The sequence below is a fragment of the Strongylocentrotus purpuratus genome, unplaced genomic scaffold (assembly GCF_000002235.5).
Source record: "Strongylocentrotus purpuratus isolate Spur 01 unplaced genomic scaffold, Spur_5.0 spur5_scaffold_15, whole genome shotgun sequence".
Lineage (NCBI taxonomy): Eukaryota > Metazoa > Echinodermata > Echinoidea > Camarodonta > Strongylocentrotidae > Strongylocentrotus > Strongylocentrotus purpuratus.
This window is the reverse complement of record NW_022145600.1, coordinates 16,337,527-16,363,954: the sequence shown is the minus strand read 5'-3', so window position 1 is coordinate 16,363,954 and position 26,428 is coordinate 16,337,527. Positions and strand designations below refer to the sequence as shown.

Genomic DNA, 26,428 nt, shown 5'->3' with positions numbered 1-26,428 from the left:
TTTAGTGTAGATCACAAGGTATGTGGTTCAAATCCCAAGACGGCACTAACGTCATGTGGCATGACCCCAATCTACATTTACCACTCTCCACCCATGTGTTGAGTGGGTATCCGGTTTAGGGTGTAAACATCAAAGTAGTTTGCTAAGTATTGTGAGCGTCTGTAAATTTAATAGCGCCTGGTTGGAATGCTCCCCAGGAAGTGGAGAATGTGCATACATTATGTGCGGGCAAGCCTGAATCCGATGACCGGGGTAATATATAATATATTGTTAAAGCGCCTAGAGACATCGACAATGTATATTAAGCACTATTTAAAGCGAAATATAATATCATATTTATTATATCGATGAGCACTCTTATATGATACAGCTATGGATAAATATTGGCCAAATCCCATATCGGCTAAATCCATGAAAGCAGCTATTACTACAAAATAAATTTAGTATTGTCTTTTAAATGCCGTTGGAATTAACCTTTACATTTTTTGGCCTGCAAATGGGACATAGTACCTTTAAATCCTCCCTTTTGTTTTAAATCATGAGCATAATTATTGGATATTTGTGTACAGATGCCAGGGGCGGGTTCCTAGAAACCGTCATAAGTCTAACTTCTTGACTATCCCATTGAAACCCGTGTTAATTCTATAACACACGTTTCAATGGGATAGTCAAGAAGTTAGACTTATGACGGTTTCTAGGAACCCGCCCCTGTTTCCCTTTAAATTACTCTAGTCTCTTCGATAATATTCGACGCCCTCTATTGTCGAGTAATTTTGTTTCCATGCCATCGATCGCATACAACAACTTTTGTGCTGGCTTGACTCACATAAATTCACAAGTTAACATATTTTGTATCGCTCTTTAAATAGCAAATTGATTACTGTCGTAATGAATTTACAGCACTGCATGTGAATAATTGGCTGAATAAATTTCAATTCACGATTTGGTAAGTAGGGTCTAAAATAATACTATGCCTAACGGTACTTTACTCTTACATTTTTTTTAATGGTCCCATGCATTTACTTTTGTGTCCAAAAAATCTCTAGAGCTCTTATGAGCGCTAGTTCAGAAGTATATCCAAACTTTGAGCCGTAACTCCGGTGTGGGGATATCCTACTAAAACATACCCAAAATGAAGTAAATGTTCATCAAATATCCAAATAAAGGTCATGATTTAAAGTCGATAAGTTTGTTACGTGTTTCATGTCAATTTTCTTAGGTCTAACGTTACTTCTTATCTTAGACTCGAGTATTTTTCCTAAAAAAAAAGACTTAGTCTAGACTAGGTCTATAAAAATATAAAGATGCACTTTCTCACAGGATTCATGCCAAACTGAACATACTGTCCCAGCAGTCGGGTGCGGGCGCGCGCATGTGTAAAGTTAGAGACTGTAATCTTAGTTTACGGTCACTAACTAAACACGCGCGCCCGCACCCCACCGTCGGTACGCAATTGTATTGTGCTGCAGTTTGCCGTGAATCCCGTGAGAAAGTGCATGTTATAAGTCTTCATTTTTAGGTTTGAGTTTGATAAGAGGTTATGGTTCTTTCTGAAATGCAAAGTTAGCTTTGTACAAATAACTGTTTTCGCTTTGCCAATTTGTTACTTTACGATAATAGCAATTAGGGTGTAGGCCGTAGGTCTAGTTTAGTTTACGAAGGACCAGGCGTGGAGTTGGCTGAATTTTGCCTTTTTACCATGTTTACAATGTCGGCTTCTGAGTGTAATCTATTAAAAGGCAGGTGTATTTCGCAGTATTTTTTTCTCCATCATTTGCAGTTTTAATTGACTTATAATATCTGGAAATGGAAAGAATGGTAGCAATTTCTTTCAATTAACACCTTTATTTTTCTGTTAAAATGTACCTCTATCTAGGCCTACAGAAGAAGAATCATGTCGAGAGCTCAGGCAGAGAGTGTCATCAAGAACATCATCCGAGAGATCGCCCAAGAATGTGCCAGCAAAGGGCAAGCCGTCTCAGAAACCTTGGTAGCTTTCATGGTCAAGGCCGTTGTCCTGGACCCATCCAATGAATTCAATGTTGACCGAACGCTTACCAAAGACGATGTCCAGCGGCTGATAAAGGTATGTATATTATAAGAAGAACAAAAAATTAAAATGGTTGAGACAAGTTCATTGTGGTACACTAAAGATTTTACCTTCTTCAAATACTCCAACCTCATGGTAACAGAAGTTTATTGAACGTAAAAGTAGAATTTCATTCACATAGACACTGTATTTCCTTCCACTTATTACAAAGTGATTTTCTGACATTTGTACATGTACATGTAGGTGCCGTTCAGGCATTGCTCCCAATTATAAGGAGATGGATAGAAGCTTTCGCGCCTGATTGAAAGAAACTTTCCAGTACACTAGGATAAATTCCATGTTTCCTATCATGATATCAATGTTATTCCTGATTCTTTTCATTTTCTTTATTTTTCTTTCCTTTTTTTTGTGTGTGTGTGTCTGTCTTTTAGATCTGTGTGGATAGACTTCTTGATTCCAGATCCTCTGCTCTGGATACAGTTAAGATGCAAGTCTACTTTGATATGAACTATACTTCAAGGGGTAAGGCCAGTAGTTGAGCTAATCAATGTTGATTAACTTTTAAGATGTATTATTTGTAGTTTGAGACTTGAGGAGATTGATTATCGTTTGATGTCAATAATACTTGAATGTCCTTTAAAAAGCATTCTTTGTGTAAGTGTTGCACTTATGTGTTGCAGATTTCCAACTCTATTATCATCCCATTGACTTAAAAAGGTCACTAAATCATTAAAAATCAGAGGAATCCATAACTTTATGAAATATATTGTGATTTAAAAAAAAAACAATAACAAAATCTACTTCTAATTAATTTGTTGTTTGTGACCAAAAGACAAAAGTCTTCCCTCAGCAAACATGTACAAAACCAATTTTTAAACAAAGGTTTTTGAATTTAAAAAAATGCACTTTTCATTAGGATTTTAAGGAAAGGTGTAAGATATAGGAATGAGATATACAAATATACACTGTAAAAGGTGTCACACTTTGTTTAACTGTCAAAATATTTGTTGAAAATCACTCTAAAAGATATAACAAAGAAATACTTATGGCTTTGAATTAGTTTGATTCTTATAATTTTCTCACATGATTATCAATTTTTCTTTCACCTAACTAAGATAATTTTTCTCAAACTTGTTTAAAATTCCTAAACCTGATTGATAAAAATTGTGAGTACTTGAAAAGTGTTACATATCATACCTTAAACAATTTGTAATTGTTTAATAGTTGTCCTCATTATCTTCGCATGTGTCACAATCTATGATATTATTATTATTAGGTGACTTCCTTGAGGAACATCGACGAGTCTTGGAACAGAGATTGACCCCTGTCATCCGTGAGATCACTGACAGTAGGGCTAGGACTAGAGATGAACTAGAGAGTCTTTACAGGAAGATAGTCTCTGCTGTTCTTCTTCGGTCTGGTCTCGGCTCTCCAACGGATATAGCTGTGGTCAGAGAGGCTACAGGTAATGACATACTGTCTCTTGTTAAAGGGGAAGTCCACCCTGATATTAAGTTTTTTTTTTTTAAGCAAAATATTGAGAGGAACAGGTCTGTGAAAGTTTTAGCAATTCTTATTGAAAATAAGAAAGTACACATTTTTGAAGTTGCGATCAATCAAACACAAATTGGCAACTCTGTGACGTTTTTTGCGAGGTCCCTTCCCTTTTGATTTGTACTATAAAATTTTTTTTTTTAAGTTTCCCTTAAGAACAATTACACATGCACCCTGGATGCCTCTTTAAGTTTGGTAGGAGTATGTAAAATAGAATGAAATAATGTTATGTGGGCTTGAATTGTTATAGACTTGAATATAGTTTGCATTCTTACTTTATTTTCAAAGTGGTACACTATTGTTATTTTGCAGAAGGTTTAAACAAAAAATCAACAATGACGTATGAAGTGTAAAACTGTCTCAAATACAGGTATAGTTCATACAAGGTGACTTTGTCCTAGAGGACCATGCCAATTAATTAAAGGCTGTGCCTAGTATATGTATATTGTTACAAATTCATCTGAGGATAATGAATGCTTATTATAGTTTTGCATCTTCTCCAATCACAGCCGCTCTCCAGAGTGTGTTCCCACAGACTGAGCTTGGAACGTTCATGTCTCTTGTGAAACGAGATAAAGAGCGTCAGTTGATTGAGCTCACTCACATTGTGACCGGTATTCGTCTCTTCAACAAGGAATGTGGCAAAGGAGGGGAGGGCATCGATGATTGTAAGTTACTTGCCATATTTTAAAAACAATTTTGAATACAGTTTGATTTTGGAACAACACATATTATCATAAACGGCAGCCCAAGTTATTTTTGGCATACTGGTAGTTTTCAACAGGTTAAAGTGCACCTGTCAATAATATTATGTGTGAATTATGACAAGGAATGGGTTTTGTGTATTTTTTATTATTAAAATGTATGTTTATATGTATTTATTTATTTATTTATTTGATTAATTAATTAATCTATCATTGATTGATTAATTCATCTGCATGTTTCTATTTATTTATTCATTTAATGATTTGTCTATATATTCATTCATTTATTTATTCATATGTATATTTATATATCTATTAAAGTTAGATTTAGTATTTTCATATTTGATAATCATTAATGTAAAAGATTAGAATTAATATTCATGGCAAAGACAAAACCTTTCCTTTTACCTTGCTGTAGCTTAAAAACTATAATAAACAGCACTATCATCAAATATAAGTGACTCAGTTCATGATAAGGTGTTTATACATTTCTTCTTTCTTTCCATCAGTGCCAGCTATCTTAAATGAGGCTGTTCCGGCTACTACTCAGAATGTAGATACAGCCATCCAGAGAGCATGTGGCACTGCATTCAAATATACAGGTTAGATTGTTGCACGGTTTCAATCACTATTGTCACGGTTTATAGTAATGATCAAAAGTCACCTACCTGTAAATGTATGTCCTCATGAGAGACACCCTACTCTATGTATTTCTCTCACATTGTATTTGGTGGCATATGTAGTTATATGGATATCATGTTTTGCATTAACAAGTCATGTAGTGTACATCAAAACATTTGTATTATTTATTACCAGGTATATGATAGCAGATCTTCTGTTACTTGAAAATTAAAAGTTTCTGAAAAGAGAATTAGTGTAAGCCCTCCCAAAAGGAGTTATTTGAGAGGAAACAATGTCTTGGCAACGGAATTCAATTCGACAGGGCCCTGTCTTACAAAGAGTTGATATCAATTGCAACTACAGTGCGTCCCCAAAAAACTAAACACTTTTGAAATGGCTGCCGAATAAAAAATATATGATTCTGGGGGATTTTTTTGTATGTATGGAAACATACAACTATAAACTCAACTTTCATATGACACCAAAAAGTCCGAAAATAATTCATACTTGGGTGGGCACTGCTCACTTTTGTAAAGGGTATGAAAATTAGGTTGCGCAGGAATTTGCCTTCCAATTTGTGAGAGGTAAATCCTTTGGAGCTTACAGAATTGAGGATGATATGACCAATTTATGATCAATTGTGATGAGTTTGGTTTGCTGAGTGAAATTTGTGGTTTATGGGATTAACATTTTATGCATGAGTGAACAGGAATTGCGATTGACTTGGATCAATCGTAAGTCTTTTTTAGACGGGCCCCAGATCTGATAAATGTTTACGTATTCTGTTGACTAATTGTATTTGAAGAACAAATCTAGACAACAATTTCTTATTGCTTTAGAATGGTGGTTTATTTTGTGTTATTGCAGCCCTGGTTGAGCGTATGATGAGTGGAGAAGTGACTGATGGTCCCTCAATCCAGGCTCTGAGAGATGCTCTTATCAACGTCAGACAACACGAAGCCTTCTTGAGGATCATCTTGGTGAGCTAGCTGAAGACTCTCTTGTTTATCCAATGATTTTTATTAATAAGAAATAATAATAATAGGCATTTATATAGTGCCATCTATCTAGACAATTTTATTCTGAGGTGCACAAATTGATTATTACCCCGGCTTTAGCCTAGCTGCCATTAGAGCGCTCCAGCATTTCAAGGAATTAATTCCTGCCAGGTACCCATGGTACCCAGGTACATTTTGAGTGTGGCAAATGTAGATTAATGCCTTGTCAAAGGACATTAGTGCCATGTCAGGGATCAAACCACGACCTTTGAATTTATGACACTTCTACAAATATGATTAAAAAGGGGGCAATAACTTGAAAGCATACTTTATGTAGAAGGTATCACACCAACCCCCCCCCCCCCCTCCCCCCCAAAAAATAATTCCATAGCACTATTGTGGCTTAACGGTTTAATAGGGAGTATGAAGAAGAGGAAGCGCGATGGCTCAGTGTTAGAGCAGTGGTCTCGTAACCGGGAGGTTCGAAACCAAATCAATGCGCTTTTGCCATTTGGTAAGCATTAATCCTCATTACCAAGTCCCTCAGAGAGGACTCAAAGCTGTCTGTCCCCTGGTTACTTACTTACAAGCATACACAAGCTTTCTTAGCAGTCGGGTAAAAAAAATCAAACCAGCAACCAAAATAAAGCATAGCATAAAAATCCCAACCAAACAGAATTCAAGTCTGTATTACATTTTTTCTTTTAAACTTCTATATCTTAACAGAATTATGGATGTTTGAAGTTTAAATGTTGAATATGATATAGCTGCAAAGAACTCCAAACATCAAGCAAAATATTTGTGTGTGATTGCATGGTACCCTTAAATAGTCATTTTGGACTAAATACTAAAATATTGTATAAAAAATACATAATATGTTAAATTGTAATTTGTTGCCAATTTGCAGAATGATGTGATCAGCTGTGCGCAACAGGTTGAGATGTTAGAGGCCCAGTTGGGAGCAAGGTTAGAACAGCTTCAGGCTACCGTCCAGTCTAAGACAGCAGTACCTACAGCTCAGGTCTATGTAAGTACAACTCTAAAACATGTCATTGTTATTTCTTTAAAACTTGATGTGAAATTTGTTTGTGGGAAGGGTGAATAAAGTCGTAATTGTTATCGCAAGGCTGTTTCCTCAGATCTCAAATTTATGCATTTAAATCAGATGGTTAAATCTAAACTCTCATTCTTTGACTGCTTACAGATGCAAATACCTCAATAACTTAAAGACATTATCATTGTTGAAGATGATTAATGAAAAACAATGTTGAAAACTGCAATTTTTGTAAATATGTTACAGCCGGTGTTCATCACCAACTTCTTGAAAACATTTAGGCCATTACTAATTCTACAATCAGTTCAATTGTAAAAGCATTCCAGTTCAGTTTATGCAAAAATATTTGGAATACTGTGTTAATGAAAGGGTTTAATATGTGTGCTTTTGTCGGTGTTGAAAATCAAATTTATTTTTATTTGTGATTTGATTTTAGCCGCAGTTCATCAACCTGGCTCACATCTGGAGCGGGTTCCAGGATGAGATGGTACTCCTGAGTGTACTCAGTAACATCCTGGCCAGCTTGGAACCCTATAATAAGGTAAACAATTAAAAGCTCTTTAATTTGTACAGCAGATTTCTTGTAAATCTGGGCTTTGTCTGTGACACGTTGACAATTAATTTGCCTCGTTAATGAAGCAAAAGGTCTGTCTGGTAGAAGGGAAAAAGATATTGTAAACTCATGTCCAGTTTGACCTACACAGATCAAGTCAAATCTGGCGTGCTTGCCTACATCATATCGTACCAAAAGTCTTATTTTATTTGAAAAATGTTTGACCGTATAAAGATCAATTAAAATTTGGCTCGCTTGACTATATCGTATCAAGCCAAACAGTCTTATTTTATTTGAGCAAAACCTTTGCACTGCATGGCGAGTATTTTCTGTCCTGAATAAACATCCTGGCGTGCTTGCCGTTAGGTGACAAGAGACATTGACTTTGGGTTATGAAAACATGGTACTTGAATGCACAGAAAGTCGTCTGCACAATGCATGTATTATTGTATAAGATGTAATTTCCTGTTCGGTTCATAGAGATACATTTACCTTTAAAGGAGCTACACAAAGAAAGAAAAATTCACTACAACTGATAATTAGAACAAATTACATATGGATGGAAAGATTTTCTCTTGAAAAACACAAATAATTTGCTGAGAAATCATAAAGATATCATGGAAAGGCGTAAAATGCAATTTTTCAAGACCCTTCTTAGACCCCCGAACGCCCCTGAACGTAAACCAAACACACGAGCGTTGCGAGCTCTGAATAGTGACGTCACACACTGGACAAACAGCTCAGTACCGGAGTCGCGCGTGTATAAGTCTGCAGCTAGCCAGCCGTGTCGCGTGTGTGACGTCACAAATATTGATGCTCTACAAAGGACCGCTGAAGGCAGAAAATCAGGATCTCAAAACTAACATTTTTGAGAATTGATTACTGTGGGCTCCAAACATATTTTGAAAAGGAGAGTTGTTGTATTTGATCAGTAAGGCTTCCCCTTCGCAATGATATGAGTTTTGCATCAATTCAAAACACTTTTGATTCTCTGTGTGTCTACTTTAAATGGTCTGATTAGAAATGCATGGACACCACCTATCAAATATGTTTTGATATCCTGGCACTAAGGTCACTTACGGGTAGACTTTTTTATAATGTAACCAAATTTAATGCACAAATCTTTGTTAATAAATGTGCCTCCTTTCCAAATTATTTCATTGACCTGTTACAAATATTTGTTCAGAATGTCAGAATGTAAACTGCATACATTAATTGATGCTAGGTAGGAAAAATGTTATGGCTTGTCCTACCTTAGAACAGGGAATGTATGCAACACACATTCTGACTATTGAATTGAAATTATTTGTAACAGGTGAGTGAAATAACTTTGATACACATAAAAAAAGATTTGTGTATTAAATTTTATTACAATACAAAAATTGCCTATTTAGATGAAAGTAATTACACAAGAAAGAAAAGGGAATAAACACCCCCCCCCCCCCCCATTTCATAAATAAGAGTTTAAACTGCTTTATTACAAAATATCAACATGGCCAATAAAATGAATATATTTATATAATTATTTTTGCAAATCTTTTGATTTTTGATGCCATGTAAATTAACAATCATCAAAAATAGGTTTTTATTGCATTTAATTACAGGGAAGAGTATCTTACTTCCATAGTTCATGGCATCCACTATATTCAGACATTATATATTTTATAATCCTTGATTCATACTTAAAATTTTAGTAGAATTGGGGATGTCAAGAAATATATAATCTTTCTCTCATAAACCAGCAAAATTACTTAAGTCACTGACATAGTTTATAGCATGTTTTTCTCTTTCAATATGGTATATTTTGCGATACTTGCAGAACCATCGTGAGTTCTTCACACCGGACCTGCTCTCTCCTTTCCTTGAAGGAACAAAGATCAGAAGTGATGAAGACAGGATCAAAGAGGTAGGATAGTGTGAACACAAGTTTTGAAGCAAGACCAACCAATGTATGTCTCAGTACAATCATCAGATTGGTACCATGTAACATTGAAGGCCCATTCAGACATGAGGTGGTAAACCGCTTTATAAAACAAAGAGCTGTCTCTAAACCAAATGAGACAAGCATATATAGTGTCAAAGTAGAGTGGTTTAAGCAATTAACTAATGTTCTTTGGCAAGGCCTTAATCTACATTTGCCACCCTCGACCCAGGTGGGGTAAATAAATGGGTACCTGGCAGGAATTCATTTTTTGAAATGCTAGGGCGCTTTAATAGCAGCTAGGATAAAGCTGGCGTAATAATTTATTTGTGCACCTCGGAATTGAATTGTCTAGATAGACGGCACTATATAATTGCCTAATATTATTGTTATTATAGTGCGCTTGATTTCCCCATAGTTAAGATGGTGGGAATGGGCCTTTCATTGAATTGAATTGAAAAGGTTTTTTGATAAAAGTCACAGCTACAAATAGTCGGTGAAACTCTGCACCTTACACAATACATGTGATTCAGGAAGAAAAAAAAAAGCATTTAGTAGTGAATTTCATCTGATCTAAAAATAAAAATGAAAAGAAAGAAACAAGAAAAGGGATTGTAATTCAATGATATCAATAGGTTTCAAATTGACATGCACTTTACTTTTTATCTTTAGGATTGCTTTTTGTTTTATCTCAACACCATATATTCTTTATCTGTTATGCACAGACATTGGGCAAAGATCATCGAGTCAGTCCGTCAGACTTCAAGAATGTGGACTGGTTATTTCCAGAGACAACCAAGAACTTTGAAAGGCTCCCTCTTCAGTACAAGGTAATCTTCTTCTCCTTTTTTTTGTGCAGAGCTCATGCACATTGTTTGTCAAACCTTGTTGAAAGGATGAATGAATGAATATTGCACATTATAACACAAACATTACCCATTTTTTTCATAAAATCAAACCCCATAACAGGAAAACCATGGAATGTTGTTCCTTTTAAATAGCGTTTGTAGATTATACTGAAATCCCACATTATGAAAGGGAAATAACTTTTATTATGAATAGCATTGCAATTTAATGACTTACATGTATGCATGTTGTTTAAATATTGTAAAGTTATAAACTGTCTCCTAGATTGAGTTATATGGTAGATAGAAAGATATGCATATCATTTCGTCCTTGATATATTCACAAATGTGCATTAATCCTGGATTTTTTTATTTATGTGGACATATCATTATGGAAGCATATTGTGCTAAAGTAATTTCTATTTGTTGTAGACATGTATCTTTGTTCCCCATCATCTTAAAATAAGCTATCAAGTTTTATTACGGGTAAAAGTCTCGTTCTTAATGTGGACTTTTGCTTTTATTGGTGGGTTACTGAACTTTACTCAGATGATGTTTGGTGGAAATAAACAGATATCTGGATATTTCAATATGAGAAACACTATTATGCATTCTCATCCATGAATTTAATATCACTTTTTGTAGGTTTTGGTCTTCAAGTTTGTGCTTTTTAAACAATTTGCGACAACTGACCATTCGTCAATCCTTTCCCAAATTTGTCTTTTCCCCCCTTTACCTTTGCAGGGTTACTGTGGTTGGTCCCTGGTTGTGTTTGATCGTCTGCTCCTACCAGGTAATCCAGACATAGGAGTCCTGAGATACCAGGACCGTTATTATGTCTTCTCGTCCAAGCAGGCGGCCTATGAGTTTGCCAGCGAGCCTCAGAGATACATCGCCTACGTGGCTGAGTGTGCAAAGAAATCCCCTCAGCTGATACAGCTACTAGAGCTCCATGCTCAGTTTGCTACCATCACACCTTACACACAGGTATGCATACTCTCATCATCGAGTGGGCATAAATAGTCAATTTTGACTGAATTGCTTTAAAACCTGATCAAACAACAACAATGGAACAGGCCATTTTCGTAATGTAATGAAATTTAATGCTCAAATCTTTGTTAAGTTCCTCGTTACAATTATTTCATTCACCTGCTACGAATAAATGTACTTAAATAGTCAGAATTCAAATTGCATATGTTAGTTGTTGCTAGGTAGGACAATCCAATCAATGTAAGCAATTCACATTCTTACTATTGAAATACAATTATTTGTAACAGGTGAATGAAATGATCTGTAACAAGGCATTTAACAAATATTTGTGCATCAAATTTGATTCAATTCCAATTCTAAATGCTGTTTATCAAAAACAATCAGTACATCACAACATAGGTTGCACAATTTACATCAATAGCTGATAGCAAGCAACATGAGTTATGCATTGAAAAAGAATAATTTGAAGATCAATAATTACCAATAAAGAAATATTGACTGCTTATTTTGGGGGCCACGGTTAAAACTATAGCTCCTCTGCGATCTCAGGATTGTACTATATGCCATTACAGTTTAAAGATCACCTTGGGCAATAGTTTTAACAGTGACCCTCAAAGCAGTCAATATTTGTATATATACTATGCTATTCTCTACTAACTATAATATTGTGTCTACCATCTTTCTCTTCCAGGGCAAAGACCAGGGTCAGATGATTGAGAAACCTATCACCAAGTGTGATATGGGAATCCAGACAGAGGTTCATCCCATCGAATCTAACATTGTCAAGTCCTATGAGTGGAACGAATGGGAGCTCAGGCGCAAGGCAATCAAGCTGGTACATTACGACTGAGATTCGATTGAGAAGAAAGGCTTGTTCAGATATGACTAAGGAGAAACTGCAGCATTTTTTTTGACAGTAACATGCATCACATTTCTGTGTCTTATAACACAGAGCTCAGTGAATAAGCGCATGACCTTTATTTCGGGCAGTTGCCAATCATTAACACGTTTAAAAAAAAGGTGGTGGCTTTTTTGCTGCAGTTTAAAGCGTCATATCTGAACGAGCCTTTACAGGAGGCAAATTGGAGAATACAGTTCGGAGAGTGAATTTTAATGTTTTAAAAAAAAGACCTTTTGTGACTTTTACTCTTAATGGATTACTCTCTAACATTTCAATAGGCAAGAAAGGGGATGAATTATGTATCCATATGTGAACAGTATATCCCTCGTAACATTGAAATTTTCCTGGAAAAATATCCAATGGACTTAAATTGTGCTTTTTTCAAACCATGCAGTGTAAATAATACCTTGATGAAATATTTGACTTAGTTAGTGAGCTCATATCACTCCAAAAAAAAAGAAAGAAATATTATCATACTTACTCCCAAAAACCATGAGAGAAAATTCTATAAGTAGTCACATAATCTGGTAAAAGCTTGTTCTACTTTAGATTTTGTGTAGTGATGTAATGAAGGTACCGGTACTCTTACAAGAAATTAGAAGAAAAGTGCCCCTCCTCCCAATTTTTTTAAACAAAAACTAGCCTTGTAGAACTTCCTTTATTCCATGCAGGCAAACCTAAGGACAAAGGTTACTCACTCAGCCCAGACCAATCTGAGTAACATGAGACGAGATAATGTGTCCCAGGTCTACCTACCAAAGTAAGTCATATCACAAATATCATCATATTCAAATGGTGTAATCTAATGAATGTGTTATACTAGTCTTTCTTTAAAAGATGAGCCTGTATGCATCTATCATTTGAAACCGTTGAGTATGATACATGTAGGTGCATGCATGCACACACAGGGGTTCTGAGAGCAGATAGATGCTATGATATACAACTGAAAAACATTTGCATCATTTGTTATAACCAATCTTCTAGATCCCTGTCTTTGGAAATTTGCTCCAACACATAAAATTACAAAAATGAAAACGTTCACAATTTGATTGCATAAAATTTTAAATTTTTTTATTGGGGACATAGAACAACATGCCATCCGAATATGGCCCAAAGGATAATTTACATAAAGGAGAAATATAAATTCTTAAAATGTTATATTCACAACACATGAGAGAGTTGTAGGAAATCTCGCACAATCAAATGACCAATGTTGCCAATTTGAGATTCACATGGAGCAAATGATCTCATCTTTCAAGCAATTAATAAAGTTCTTATTAGTTCATGCGATTTGTTTCAATTGTTTGTAACTTTCATCAACCTGTTTCTCATATTTTGTAATGCATGTTTTCACATATTTTGTAAAGCATGCTTTCACATATCCACAAAGTTTGAATTGCCCTCACATTCAAAAGCAGATGCATGTACCCATATTAATCAAAGTATGAAGTTCCGGCAAAAGTTTTATAGATACAAAATGATAAATGATCAATATAAGTTCGAAATTTAAAATTGTTAGCTTAGTACTATTTGCCTTTCATAAAAATTCAGTTGTTGTTTTCTCATCTAAAGGACTATGCTTCTCTATCATTTTTTTTAGAATGAAATATAGAACCATATTCCTAACTATGATATTTTGTCCTTTTGCATTATCCAGGGACCAAACCGTCCAAACCTTGAGAGACGATTACTCCAACGTGCCTAAGCCTCAAACCTTCCTGGCTGGACTCCGTGGTGGTCAGACTAAGACCACGGTCATGACCAAGATGGACCTCACACTGGACGTCGACCAGACATAGAGACTGACCCATCCCCTCCCATAACCCACACCCCTCCCCTACTCCTCTCCTCCTCTCTTGCAATCATAGTTGTATGCGAAGGGCTAGATTTGTTTTATTTCCTAATACAGCATACATTTTAAAATCACTTATTTAACATTGCTGATTTATTTTTTAATTGATGAGGCAACTGGTACTAATTGAAAGGGGTGAAATGCTAAAGAACTCTTTAAGCTGGTTTTTAAAAATGACAAGACTGTGACAATATGCTCTCTGATCTCAAACAAACGCCTACTCTCCTGCAGTCTTTTGATATTGATATTGATCAGTGATCTAGACAGTTTATGTTATTAAGCACCTTAAGCTTGTTGTATTTCTCAAATATAAGGACGTTCCATATTTCAAGGGGATGGAAGATCAGTGCAGTAAATCTGTTTGAAAGAAAATTTCTTTTTGCACTTATTGTTAGAACAGAAATACTGTAGCAGCAGACATCATGTCACAGAAAATGTCATCAACCCAACAGTGCACATGATCTGGCTTTCAAATTGTGATTATAATAAATGCATACACTACAAGCCTAGGATTGAATTATTTAGAATCTATTGATATTTAAGACAATGCACAGGCTTGTGTATTTTGGAAAGACTGAACAATTGTCCGATAAATGAATGGCCCACATCTTTTTGTAATGTTAGGTGCTACCCTCCTATATATATGGGGACATATATATCACCATTTCAACCACTTTATATCTGTTTCATCTTCCGTGTAATGGCATAAAATTATTCAAAAGATGATTTTGGTTTGCTTGCCAACACAGAGATATATGGACATCAGAATGTTTGGAGTATATACTGCCCTGCATCTTTAACTTCAAAAACATTATTTTAAAGGCACAGAAATGCTTGACTTGTGTCACACATACAGAAATGTCATAATTAAACCGGACACAGAACTTATTTATTAATATGAGCAAGATCTAAAGTTGTTTGAATGTGTCCACTGTGTATGATATACGCCAAACGTCTTATCAATCAAAAAGTATTTTTAGCACTTTTTGCAGGGAGGTTGACATGTATTAGTGCTCCCATAGTTTGATCTATGCTTTCAATATCAAGGTTTATTGCCGTTTGGTCTACAACCAGTTCGTCCACTTCCCAATTGGTCTATTCCCATACGGTCTACACCCAGCCTGTCTACTATCCACATGGTCTAATCATCATTTGGTCTACTTATCATTTGGTCTAATGATCTTTTAGGCTAATAGTCATTTGGTCTATTGCTCATTTAGTGTTATTTCTAGTCGGGTTAATTTCCTGTTTGTCTAAAGCCCATTTCGCCTACTATGATCATTATCATTTATGATTAAGTAATTATTTAAATGATTATTAAGCCAAATGTTTTGTAAACGAACTGGTTATCGACCAAATAGCAATATGCACCAATATCACAACATTCTGCAGACCTGTTAAAGACAAGGCTTTCATTTACTGTTATATCTTTATAATGTTGAACCAAGCTGTCCTTAAAGATGCTCTGCCGTCCTGTGAAAAATACTGGTTTACCCATAACGATCATCTGGTGTGTCCTACCGTTGTGCATTATCCTGTCCATTCAAATTTACTATGCCGTCCTATAATAAATATGCACATACTTTGTACTGCAAATACCTCTGTCTGTACATGTATAGAGTGGTGAAGTGTGACGTCATCAAAAATCTATTTTTAGAATTTCTCAATTTTGTTTTCATTTTCCGAAAGAGCATACAAAATAATGCCCAAATGTTGAAAACCAATTGAATATGTTGAAGGTAAAGACCAGTTTTGGAAACTCCCCCCTCTCAAAAAATGAATTGGAAGCTCTTATTACCAATCTTGTGAAAGAATATGTTTTGACTAATACGTAATCATACAAATTTTGCCGAGAAACCGCCTACTAATTGATATATTTGGTAAATTATTATTTCCATTTGGACCTGATTGATATAACGTACGTGTCGCGCACGTGTGTGTAGTCCCATATACATCTTTCTGTGTACAGTGCTTGTAACTTTACCAAGACTGGGCCAAATTTCTTATCATTTTGATGATTCCAGAACCTTGCAGTTCACACCAATACTTATATGCTAGATGATCAACCTTTTCTGATCGATTCCACTACGTTTCTTTCACAATGCAATCGCATGACCATAACTGGCCTTTATCTTTAAGTATTGTTTGAGATATGACCATCTGAATAAATATATTCCCTATAGGAACTCAGTGATATTTGCTCTGGCTCCTTACCAGTACGAGCAAGAGCAAATAACACTGAGTTCCTATAGGGAATATATTTATTCAGATGGTCATATCTCAACCAATACTTAACCTATTTAATTGGTTTCGTTATTTGCACATTATTTGTTATGCTCTTTCGGAAAATGAAGAAAAAATTGAGAAATTCTAAAAATTGATTTTTATGATGTCACAGCTTCGGTACACTATACTATAACTAATGTCTAAATTTGTACAGTTTGTATCAATTGTATATAAAATGATATGTGATACTTATATATTTGTGCTTAAGTGTACAGTTAATGAGAGCTACGTTTGAAAAGGGTTTGCAAGTGTACAAGTTTGAAAGGTAAGGAATTAAACACTTTAGTAGTAAAGCAATTTTGTTTATATCCTTGTGTTTTATTAGTTCAGCTTATTTGATGAACTCTTTGTTTCCTCTACCATCCTTGTCTTTTTCTCCCATTGCTACTGATTCTCACGCCTCTGAGTGACCTTTCTCTAGAGGGTCTATTGCAGTCCAGAATGGCATGCCCGGACCGCACGCAGGGCATACCAATACCCAAACTGCAAAAATTTAAAGAAAGATTTTAAAAATCAAAAGGAATGTAAGAAATCAATTTATCAATTTATTTGTTTAGCTTTAGAAATGGTGGCGGATCCAGGTGAGGGCCGAATCAGCCTAAAAAAGTGAAAAAGAGAACGATGAAAGAAAAAAAATATGTAAAAGTGAAGAAGATAGAGGGTGGAGAAAAAAGAAAGCGAGAGAGAGAGAGAGAGAGAGATAGAGAGAGAGAAAGAAAGAAAAAAAGAAAAAGGGAAGAACCGAAACTTAAATTTACAATAACAGATTACAATAAGCGATTTCGTAAATAGCTCTGGACCGCATGACCCTAAAATATCCACAGATCTTGGACACGATGGATACTCCCCACCTGTGCATTTTAGAATAATCACTGCCAAAGTGATCGAGGTGCTTCATGAATACCTTTTGTTTGTCTCTTGAGAAGAATACTTCCACCTGTGTATCAGATAAATGTACTGTTGGTGCATAAAAAGAATACTGATGACATAACTTTCATGAGCACGATCCGAGTATTCGTCTCAATCGTTTTACAATAAGCCAGTTTACGGTTGCAGTCTGAGCATGAGCAGATAAAGGTCATTTGTACCAGAAAGGTAAAACCCACAGAGATGAATACTGGATATGCGCTCATGAAAGTTATGTAGCATTATTCATTTATGCACCAACGTTAAATTCTAATATACACAGGTGGAAGTATTCTTTTCAAGAGGGCAAACAAAAGGTATTCATGAAGCACATCTAGGACTTTGGCAGTTATTATTCTAAAATGCTCAAAGTGGAACTTCTCCATGTGTAAAAGATCTGTGGATATTTGGGGTCATTTGTTCCATGTGCTATCTGTAAACTTCCTTATTTGGGTACGAATGACCTTAATCTGCCCGTGCGCAAATCCTAATTACGAACTCGCTTATTACTATGAGTTAGCCCGACATGTCTGCAAGAACAAGAAAATCAAGATTTTTTCCTTCTTAATTTAAAGAAAAGAAAGACCAATGACATCTGTGGTCATGCATGTGCAATGCGCGGCCCCGTACAACACCCCCTGGAAAAATACCCCCCGGCCAATTACCAGCTGGACAATTACCCCCGGAAAATCCCCCCCAGGAAGGCCAACCCCCCCCCCCCCGAGAGCAATCTCCCCTCGGATAATTACCCCCAACCAGAAAATTACCACCTAGGTCAAGTACCCCAAGAGAACATTACCCGCCGTAAATTACCCTCTAGGACAATCACCCCCGGCCGTGTGTGTGTTAGCCTTCGTTACCCATGCCATTCACTATGAACATGACGGACAAGGAAAGAGGACAACATATACAGTTCCTCATTCTACCCTCAACAATTGCGCTGTGGTAGACAAAGGAACATCCCTTCACTGCTATTATGTAAAAATGTGAAGAACAGGTGTCACATGCATATTCACCTGTGATTTTCAAAGTTTGTAATGTCATTACAAATTCATAACTTTCTTATTAGTTATCCGATTTTGCTCAGACTTTTTTTGATTCGTTAGTCTAATTTTTCTGCTTCTATTGAAAGTAAGTTATTTTTGGATTGGACTTGGGCTTTAACGCACCTTTATTGTAGTCTCGGTCCAAGTACAGTATATTCAGGGGCTCTTAGTAATCCCCTCCCCTCCCCTCCCCCCTCTCTCTCTCTCTCTCTCTTTCTCCCTCTCATGTCCACACAACACTTACTCTTTGCGTCGCTTTTTATCTTTCTTCTTTCCCTCCGAATCTCCCATTTGTTTTCTGCATTCACATTGTTATATAATTATCTCTCTTTCTCTTTGTATAAAGTGTAATTAATTTATTCAAATTACACATTACCACAAACATCCTCTGTTAGCATTCGTAATAAAATGTTATTATGTTCCTTTGACCGGAAAAATAGTAATTATAGTTAACAGATATATATTCAACATATTGTATTATATACCTCACTTAAGAAATCCAGCCATCTGATTGGTCGAAATTGCATTCATAAACTTTAACTATTTCTGTAAAATTCCCAACAACCATGGTTACCGGGAAAATAGGTCAGTCTCCATGGTTACCCCATAGGTTTACATGTTAAAGAACGGTTTGAGCGATCGAGGATACCGTACGTGTGCGAAGAATTGGTCGGTATTTTCATACAAGACAAGACAATTCCAAACAAGACAAAAATGGCTCAAGAATCTCTCCCAAGATTTCAACTTATCAAATGCAAGACTCGCTGACAGCAAGAACAACAAAAAGGGTACGTGAAATTATCCATAAACATGTTCGTTTAGTTGCTGAAAAAGCATAGACGTATAGACTCTAGACGAAAATAGATCTAGTTGTCAGGGTGTCTGATCGCGCACCCGATGTTGTGTGTTAAAATTATTCCCATAGAGATTGTACGCAATGCAGTCCCTATGCAGTCTACGTGCATTCCGCGACCATGCAAAAAAGGTCAAGTTTTTTTTTCAATTCGAGATTCAAACCTTTATAATATGTTGTGATCCTGAAGGTGATACTCAATAAGTGAGGTGTCATATGAAAGCGCAGGTTCTTCTCCATATTCCCCACAGGGCCGGCCCACCCCCAAAATTGTAAAAATATCTTGCTTAGACTAGAATCTAGATCTAGTCTACTCTCAAAGATACACTCATAAAAAACAACCGTGCAGATAAACTAGAGAAAGGCCAAGGTGGTGTCATAAGTTGACTCTTTTGTTTTCGGCATATAAAAGTATTAATGACTGCTTTAATATTCGAGAAATAGTTGTTTTTATACGCTCAAGGGAAGGTTAGAATTGTGCTATTGACCGAGGCGTGCCGAGGGCAATAGCCCAAATGTAACCTTCCCTTGAGCGTATAAAAACAACTATTTCTCTCAAAGCAGTCATTAATACTATACTGTCAAACAAACACGGAATAGAAGTATATACAACATGACGAATATTAATGCAATACAAGTACAGATGACATTTCATGTTAAAATGTTAAGTTCATGATTTGATTTCTTATTGTACAAAATAGAGATTGAAAGCTACATAATTCTGTATACAACAAAATATTGAAATTTCATTGGGTGTCCACATTGCAAGAAATTTAATTTGACAAGAATCTTTCTCATGTGAAGTCAATCAATTTGATCTGTTTCTTTAATAATATCATATGATACAAATAAATTGTTTATGCAAGATGCACTTGCTTCACTCATATCAAGTTCCCTGAAATAAACTATACTAATACTTTTGATATGATTTCAATGGAGTTGCTACCCTCCCATCACATAGCATAAAGGGATACGAAAGAGAGAGAGAGAGAGAGAGCGCGCGAAAGAAAGAGAGAGGAAGATGAGTGGTAGAGAGAGAGAGAGAGAGAAGGAGTAGGTTGGAGAGAGAAAGAGAGTGAGGGAGATAGATAGAGAGAGAGAGAGATAGAGAGAGAGAGAGAGAGGGGTAGGGAGTAGGGTCGAGAGAGAGAGAGAAAGAGAGTGAGAGAGATAGAGAGAGAGAGAGAGAAAGAGAGAGAGAGAGAGAGGGGGAGGGAGTAGGGTCGAGCGAGAGAGAAAGAGAGTGAGAGAGATAGATAGATAGAGAGATAGATAGAGAGAGAGAGAGAGAGAGAGCAACATTAAAACAACTCGGTCATTTGATGATCTCTCGCACTTCATCCATCGTCTTCGAGTAAAACCTTTGCCTCACACCCTATGACGCCAAGGATTTATAATACTTGATGAACTCTCACTTTAATACTGCACGCTATGCCACGGAGTATGGGTTTATAAAGAGAAATTTATGAGAATTGTGACAAGCCGGTGAGATAGCTTCGAAACACTTTATGAGATAAACATCCACCAACATTGTCAGTGACATAAAGAATGATTTTGAAAGATTAAGAAAGTTCCATGAGAACGCATTTTGGAAGACTTTCGATTACAGAATTAATCGACTTTACTTATCATAAATCAAAAAATTTAATCATTCCAAAGACAACCTTTGTATCAGATGTTTACTTGAGTTGAAAGGTATCTCGAGCTTTCGATAGGTCATTACATTTTGTTTGTTAACATCAACATATCGGGTAATATCGGGTTACCAGAGTGCATAATGTTGAATACGCCTTTGGTTGGTTTGATGGTTTGTTTTATCTGACTGCTAAGGAGACAAGTGTATGCTGGGTAGTTATAAACCATGGGACAAACAGCTATAGTCCTCTCCGATGGACTTGGTAGTGATGATTAATGCCTTACCAAAGATCACTAACGCAACGACCGGGGCCTCCCGGTTATAAGACCACTGCTCTATATACCACTGAGCCAAATAACGTTTGGTGAATAAATGTTAATAGGATTTTATGTCGAATTTTATCTTGACAGCATGTTTTATTAATCTTCTGAAAATTATACAAATAACTAATGCCCGAACAAAATGATGTGTATTATTTCTTTTATAAGATCATGTTTTATTTGTTTTTATAAATGATGTTTTAAAACATGATTTTACTAATGACCGGTCACTATCCAAATTACGCGTGAGGCAAAGTAAATGCCTGGTCACGTGTACGCTTTCAACCAATCATTTGCTTAGGATCCACGTCATCATCTTATAATAGATTATAAATAATACTCTTCCCTTATCAGAATTTGACCCAAAATAATGTCTTTCTCTTTCTCTTTTAACTTCATTTACAATAATTCTTTAATATCCTGATTACGAATCCTTTACATTATATTTTTAGAAACATGCTTTGATTTTATCTGGCCACAGAACTGAACATATTTATTTTCAGTTCTGTGCACCTGACCCACTGCGAATTTGAGGTCACAGACAAACCATGTACAATTCAATATTTCAACTGTTGAAAGGGCACGAACCAGAAACTGGAATTTGTATTTCGAAATTCCACTCCCCCAAATACATACGTTCATTTTACATCGAAATGCTTTGCTACTTCATTATCAGTTATCATATTACTGTATCAACAAAGAGAATGCTTTATGCTCTAGGCCTGCATGATATCGAGAGTAGTGCGACTCTTTCTCAAACATTATCTTCACTTTTAATATTTATATTCCAATTTCTCATTGCTCAATAACTTTAAACTTTATTTGCCCGTGACTAAAAGCTGCGACAGTAATGCCGTGTGTGCGTGTGTGTGTGTGTGCGGGTGTGTGTGTGTGTGTGTGTGTGTGTGTGTTGTGTTGGGGGGGGGGTCATATTCTCACGTCATCCCTAGCGACGTTTCCTTTATATTCTTGACAAAGAACAAACTACTTCACTTCCACAAATAAAACATCATCTTGGGACCAGTGGGAGTTTGAAGTGTGTGCTCTTTGCAATACTTCCCCGTTACGTAGACAATTTGACAAATTACATTGTTTGTTCAAAGTTTTGGAATAGACTGAATTAGAATGAGACAAACATAATTATAAGGAAGCATGGCACGTCGGATTCGTCTACATGTATATACACTAATTTCGACGCAAGAAACACGTCATGACACGCGCCCTTCCATGAAAGTGTAAGAAGCCATGTTAGTTTGACCTGTTACTAAACTGGAATTACATTATTCATTTCCCTGTTAGCCCTCATGCTCTTCTCAAACTTTGCCCAGAAGAGTTCTTGTCCATCTTCATCATCATCCACCCACAGCAAGTAAGGTTTGTTCCGACTCAACAACAGCCTTACAAGATACGGTAGGTGCTCATCATCGATGTCCTCTAAGAATATGAGGATGACCTTCTCCAACTTGGTGTCATTCATATGTTCCACGGCCATACGGAGTTTGGTCATGAACCAGGTATCCTCCACTGACTCGTTGCTAAGCAATAAGACCGTCTTGTAGCTGTTCTCGATGACGTCATAGATGGCATTTAAGTAGAAAGACCCTGGATGAAGACCACTATCCCCGAAAACGATGTGCTCCAGATGAGGCATCCTCTCCTGCAGGAATGGTTTCATGCAATCGTTGATCCACCACTCATCATCTTCACGGAACATGAGGTTAAGCTGATACTCGTAGTCCTCAGGACCTTGATTTTCAATGATTTCTTGAAACCCAATGATGGCCAACTTTAAGAGAAATAGTTTGTGGTTCAGCCACCATCGCTTAAGGTACACGAGGACACTTAGCGACAGAACGGTCACGATTGCAAAAGATACCCCTACAATAAGATAGATGTTGACTCCGCAGTAATCTTTAGGATGGAACGACCAGATAGTCTGATTTTTTAGCGATTCAAAGGAAGTACTAGAGCATCGAGTCTCACTTCTTTGATTTATTGTTGTATTCACCTTGTCCAGCCATTCCCTAAACCACGCAAGTTGACAGGTACATGTGAAGGGATTGTTCGCAATGACTAACATCTTTAGACTTGCTGGTAATAATGTGAAAGGATCTATCGTGGAGATTTGATTATTCTGGAGGTATAGATACCGGAGACTGGGAGTTCTAGAAAATAATTGCTTCTCGATAACTGTAATATAGTTAGATGTTAGTTTCAGGGTACGTAAATTCTGTAAATCCCGAAAAGCTTTTTCGGGAATGATTCTAATATAGTTAAAGCCCAACGAGAGATATGTTAGTGACGTGAGATTCCTAAATATCTCCGGGTCAATTTGTTGTATGCGACAGTCAAACAGATCTAGCTCATGAAGATTCCAAAGTGTGGTAAATACGTTAGGAACGTGGTGGAAATCATTGAATGAGTTATGTTGCAGTCCTAGGGCGCGCAACGAGACCAGTCCTGAAAACAGTGATCTATTGCTTTTAAATTGAAATAGATCTTCGGCTTTGATTCTAGTTGTGGATAAGTTTAGAGTCCTCAGCTCCGATGTATGACTAAATTGGCTGAGAGAAGTAATTTCTAAGCGCCTGTGAAGATAGGACATGTCGAGCAATAGTAGTTGATGCATGTTTCTGAAAGAACCAGACATTGTGAATTTGGCTAAGTCTCTCATTATGATCTTTTCTAAAGAACTGGTTTCTTCAAAGGCATCAACGGATATTTCGAGAGGATTATTCAAGGATAAATCAATACATTTTAGACTTTTTAAACCAACGAACGTATTTCTGTTCACGTAGTTAAGGTTGTTATTTTTCAAGATAAGAGTTTGAAGATTTGTCGCGTTCCATGGTATAGTTCTGATTTCATGAATGTTGCTTTCATAGAATGTCAAAGTGCTGAGACGGTAGCTTCCGTCAAACCATTGAGGATCTAATACAGCAATGTCGTTATGTGATAAATCAATGCTCTCAATATTTTCGGCGCAAGCAAAAGATCCTCGTGGAAGCGACTTAATTTCGTTTTTAGCTAGTCCCAAATTTACCAGCGACTTCAATCCACAAAATGACTCGATATGAAGACTAGATAAATGATTGGATTCGATATCTAGTACCTGGAGTTTTTCGAACCCATCCAGGGCATACTTTGGAATAGTTATCAATTCGTTGTATTGTAGATAAAGTTTTACCAAACCTGGAAAAAGATCTCTTGGTATTTCCGTTGTATTCATGGGTACAATAGAACTTATATTCGACCTGGTTATGGTCGCCTTTAATATTGCCTTGTTACCCAGAAAGGAGTCGGCGTGGAATTCACCCAGTGATATAGAATTGATGAGTAAATGGACTGCTGGTAAATCCGCAAAAACTGCACGAGGGAGACTCTTTATATCGTTATGATTTAAGCTGAATCTATCAAAGGAGCAATTCCGTGAAGCTAAAAAATCTCCTTGCTCTAGTGATCTGACTTCATTAAAAGACAAATCAAAAATTGACAAATTCGTACATCCGCATTCGTCCTCCCCATCTTCTGCAAATTGAGTAGATTGTAGATTGTTTCCAAAGATGCAAGGAATTCTCTTGAGTCTATTATGATGTAGGATTAGTGAGGATAGATGAACATTCTTCTCCAGGAGGGAAATTGGTAGGACACTGATACTGTTGTGACGGAGCATTAATACCTTAAGTAGCAGGAGAGCATGAAATGTTTTATTCTCAACGAGGTAGATGGAGTTATAACTAGCGTCTAAAGTTTCTAGCTGTGTGTAGTACACGAACGATTTGTCGAGGAGCATAGAGATGTTATTATGAGAAACTTTGAGGGAACGCAAGTCGTGTGAAAGATTCTGGGGAACCGATGGAAGACCGCGATGTGAGCAATTGGCGCTATGGTCACTCGAGTTTTCCGAGCACGTATGATTAAGAGGTATGCCGTTGTGATCCATCACCACACCATATAGCAAAGTGAATCCACACAGTACTACGAAGCTTATTGCATTAGCGTACACAGCCATCGTGAATTGATGCGAGAAAAAGTGAAGACAAATCGAAGTAGTACTCGGTCCCTAAAGATGAATAAGATACGTCAGCCTTTTTGTTCTTAAAATAGGGAAATATCCACGGTAGAGCGATGAAGTCTTTGCGGCTGCTGTAGAAATCGTGTTTCAAGCCTTCTCAAAATTAGCTTGTTTGTGTTATAATAGTTGACTGCTAAGAAAGTATTTTGTTGTCACATACAAAGAATATCACAACTTGATGTAATATTTGGAGTGATTTTTCTACCTTTGACCTATCAAGCTGCTCCAAGAGTTGACTGGATGATCTTGTTTTTGCTTCTCAAGAAAGTTGATAGGCCAAGTCCTGGACAACTTCAGAGAGATATCCGCAGGTATACAAATTCAGTAATTCCTCCAACTGTGCTCTTGACTTTCCCTCTCCGTTCTTTTCGTTTATTTGTCCTTTAGGATTTGCGCTTTTTTAGTCTTAGATCTCTGTAACGCTGTTACATTGACTCATTTCCATCTTTTTCATTTTCCTTGACTTTTGAAACAAGCAACTAACTTCCTTCGCCAAATGTGCAGTGTTTACGAACGTGATACACCTAGTAAGATTGCTCGGAGACTCGGTTATCGGGAAAGAGTTAAGACTTCTCTAAAATTAGATCCTTCATCAGCAAACTTGTTTCAAGATTGTTCCCATCAAAACGACCTTTCTCAAGCTTTATAAGCAAGTCAATAATTAGTCGTTTATTCCGCTTTTCTTGATGATCCTGGTCAACAGTGTTTCTCTTCCCTCGTCTTGGTGTATATTATTTAGGAATTAATCCTTACAAAATAATCAACGTGTGCTGAGTTAAAGATGCTTTAATTCGAAAGAGACAAGAGTCAAGATTGTAAAACGCCTTGAGATGCAACAATTTAGATTAAGCGTCGGTTAGGACATGTGATCAGTTTGTTAATTGTATCACGTGATTAGTGAACAAAAGTAACAGTAAAAACAACTTCAATGGGGCGGTCGGTGATAGATAAGAAAGTGATAATGCTTGATATAGAACAGAGAATAAACAAAGAACTTGTTATTCAGCTCTCGAGGAGAAAAACAGCCCATGGATTCAATCAAATTGATTAATGCTTATGTATCTCATTATTTCAAGAAACGATTACTTTACGGCATGTGGCTATTATTCTTGGTTTTTATCTTGGCAATTTTCATGTATCGATATGTTCAATTACTTTCGCCGACCAATATCCTGTCTTACTTAAGTGATGTTATTGTACTATTTTTATCGAGTGTAATGCGATATGTTCTTTTTTCTTTTAAAATACTTTTTGCCTTTGTTT

The 26,428-nt window shown here is 36.4% G+C and overlaps 1 protein-coding gene across 3 annotated transcripts; it reads left to right on the top strand.

Annotated features, from left to right (window-relative positions):
- The first annotated feature begins 775 nt into the window (after positions 1-775).
- On the top strand, positions 776-15,697 carry LOC580002 (cilia- and flagella-associated protein 206). 3 transcript variants are annotated; one of them, XM_775179.5, is made up of 15 exons: positions 776-946; positions 1,877-2,086; positions 2,482-2,572; positions 3,327-3,515; positions 4,114-4,272; positions 4,818-4,910; positions 5,797-5,909; positions 6,835-6,954; positions 7,418-7,522; positions 9,354-9,440; positions 10,181-10,285; positions 11,045-11,287; positions 11,982-12,125; positions 12,863-12,951; positions 13,849-13,990. In XM_775179.5, exons 2-15 carry the CDS (start codon positions 1,895-1,897, stop codon positions 13,988-13,990), a joined length of 1,872 nt encoding a protein of 623 aa, XP_780272.1. In that variant the 5' UTR covers positions 776-946; positions 1,877-1,894. The 3 variants fall into 3 exon arrangements, with proteins under 3 accessions (XP_780272.1, XP_011665711.1, XP_030841534.1); XM_011667409.2 differs by having other exon boundaries at positions 801-838; XM_030985674.1 differs by lacking the exon at positions 776-946 and having other exon boundaries at positions 1,895-2,086; positions 13,849-15,697.
- Positions 15,698-26,428: the final 10,731 nt, after the last annotated feature.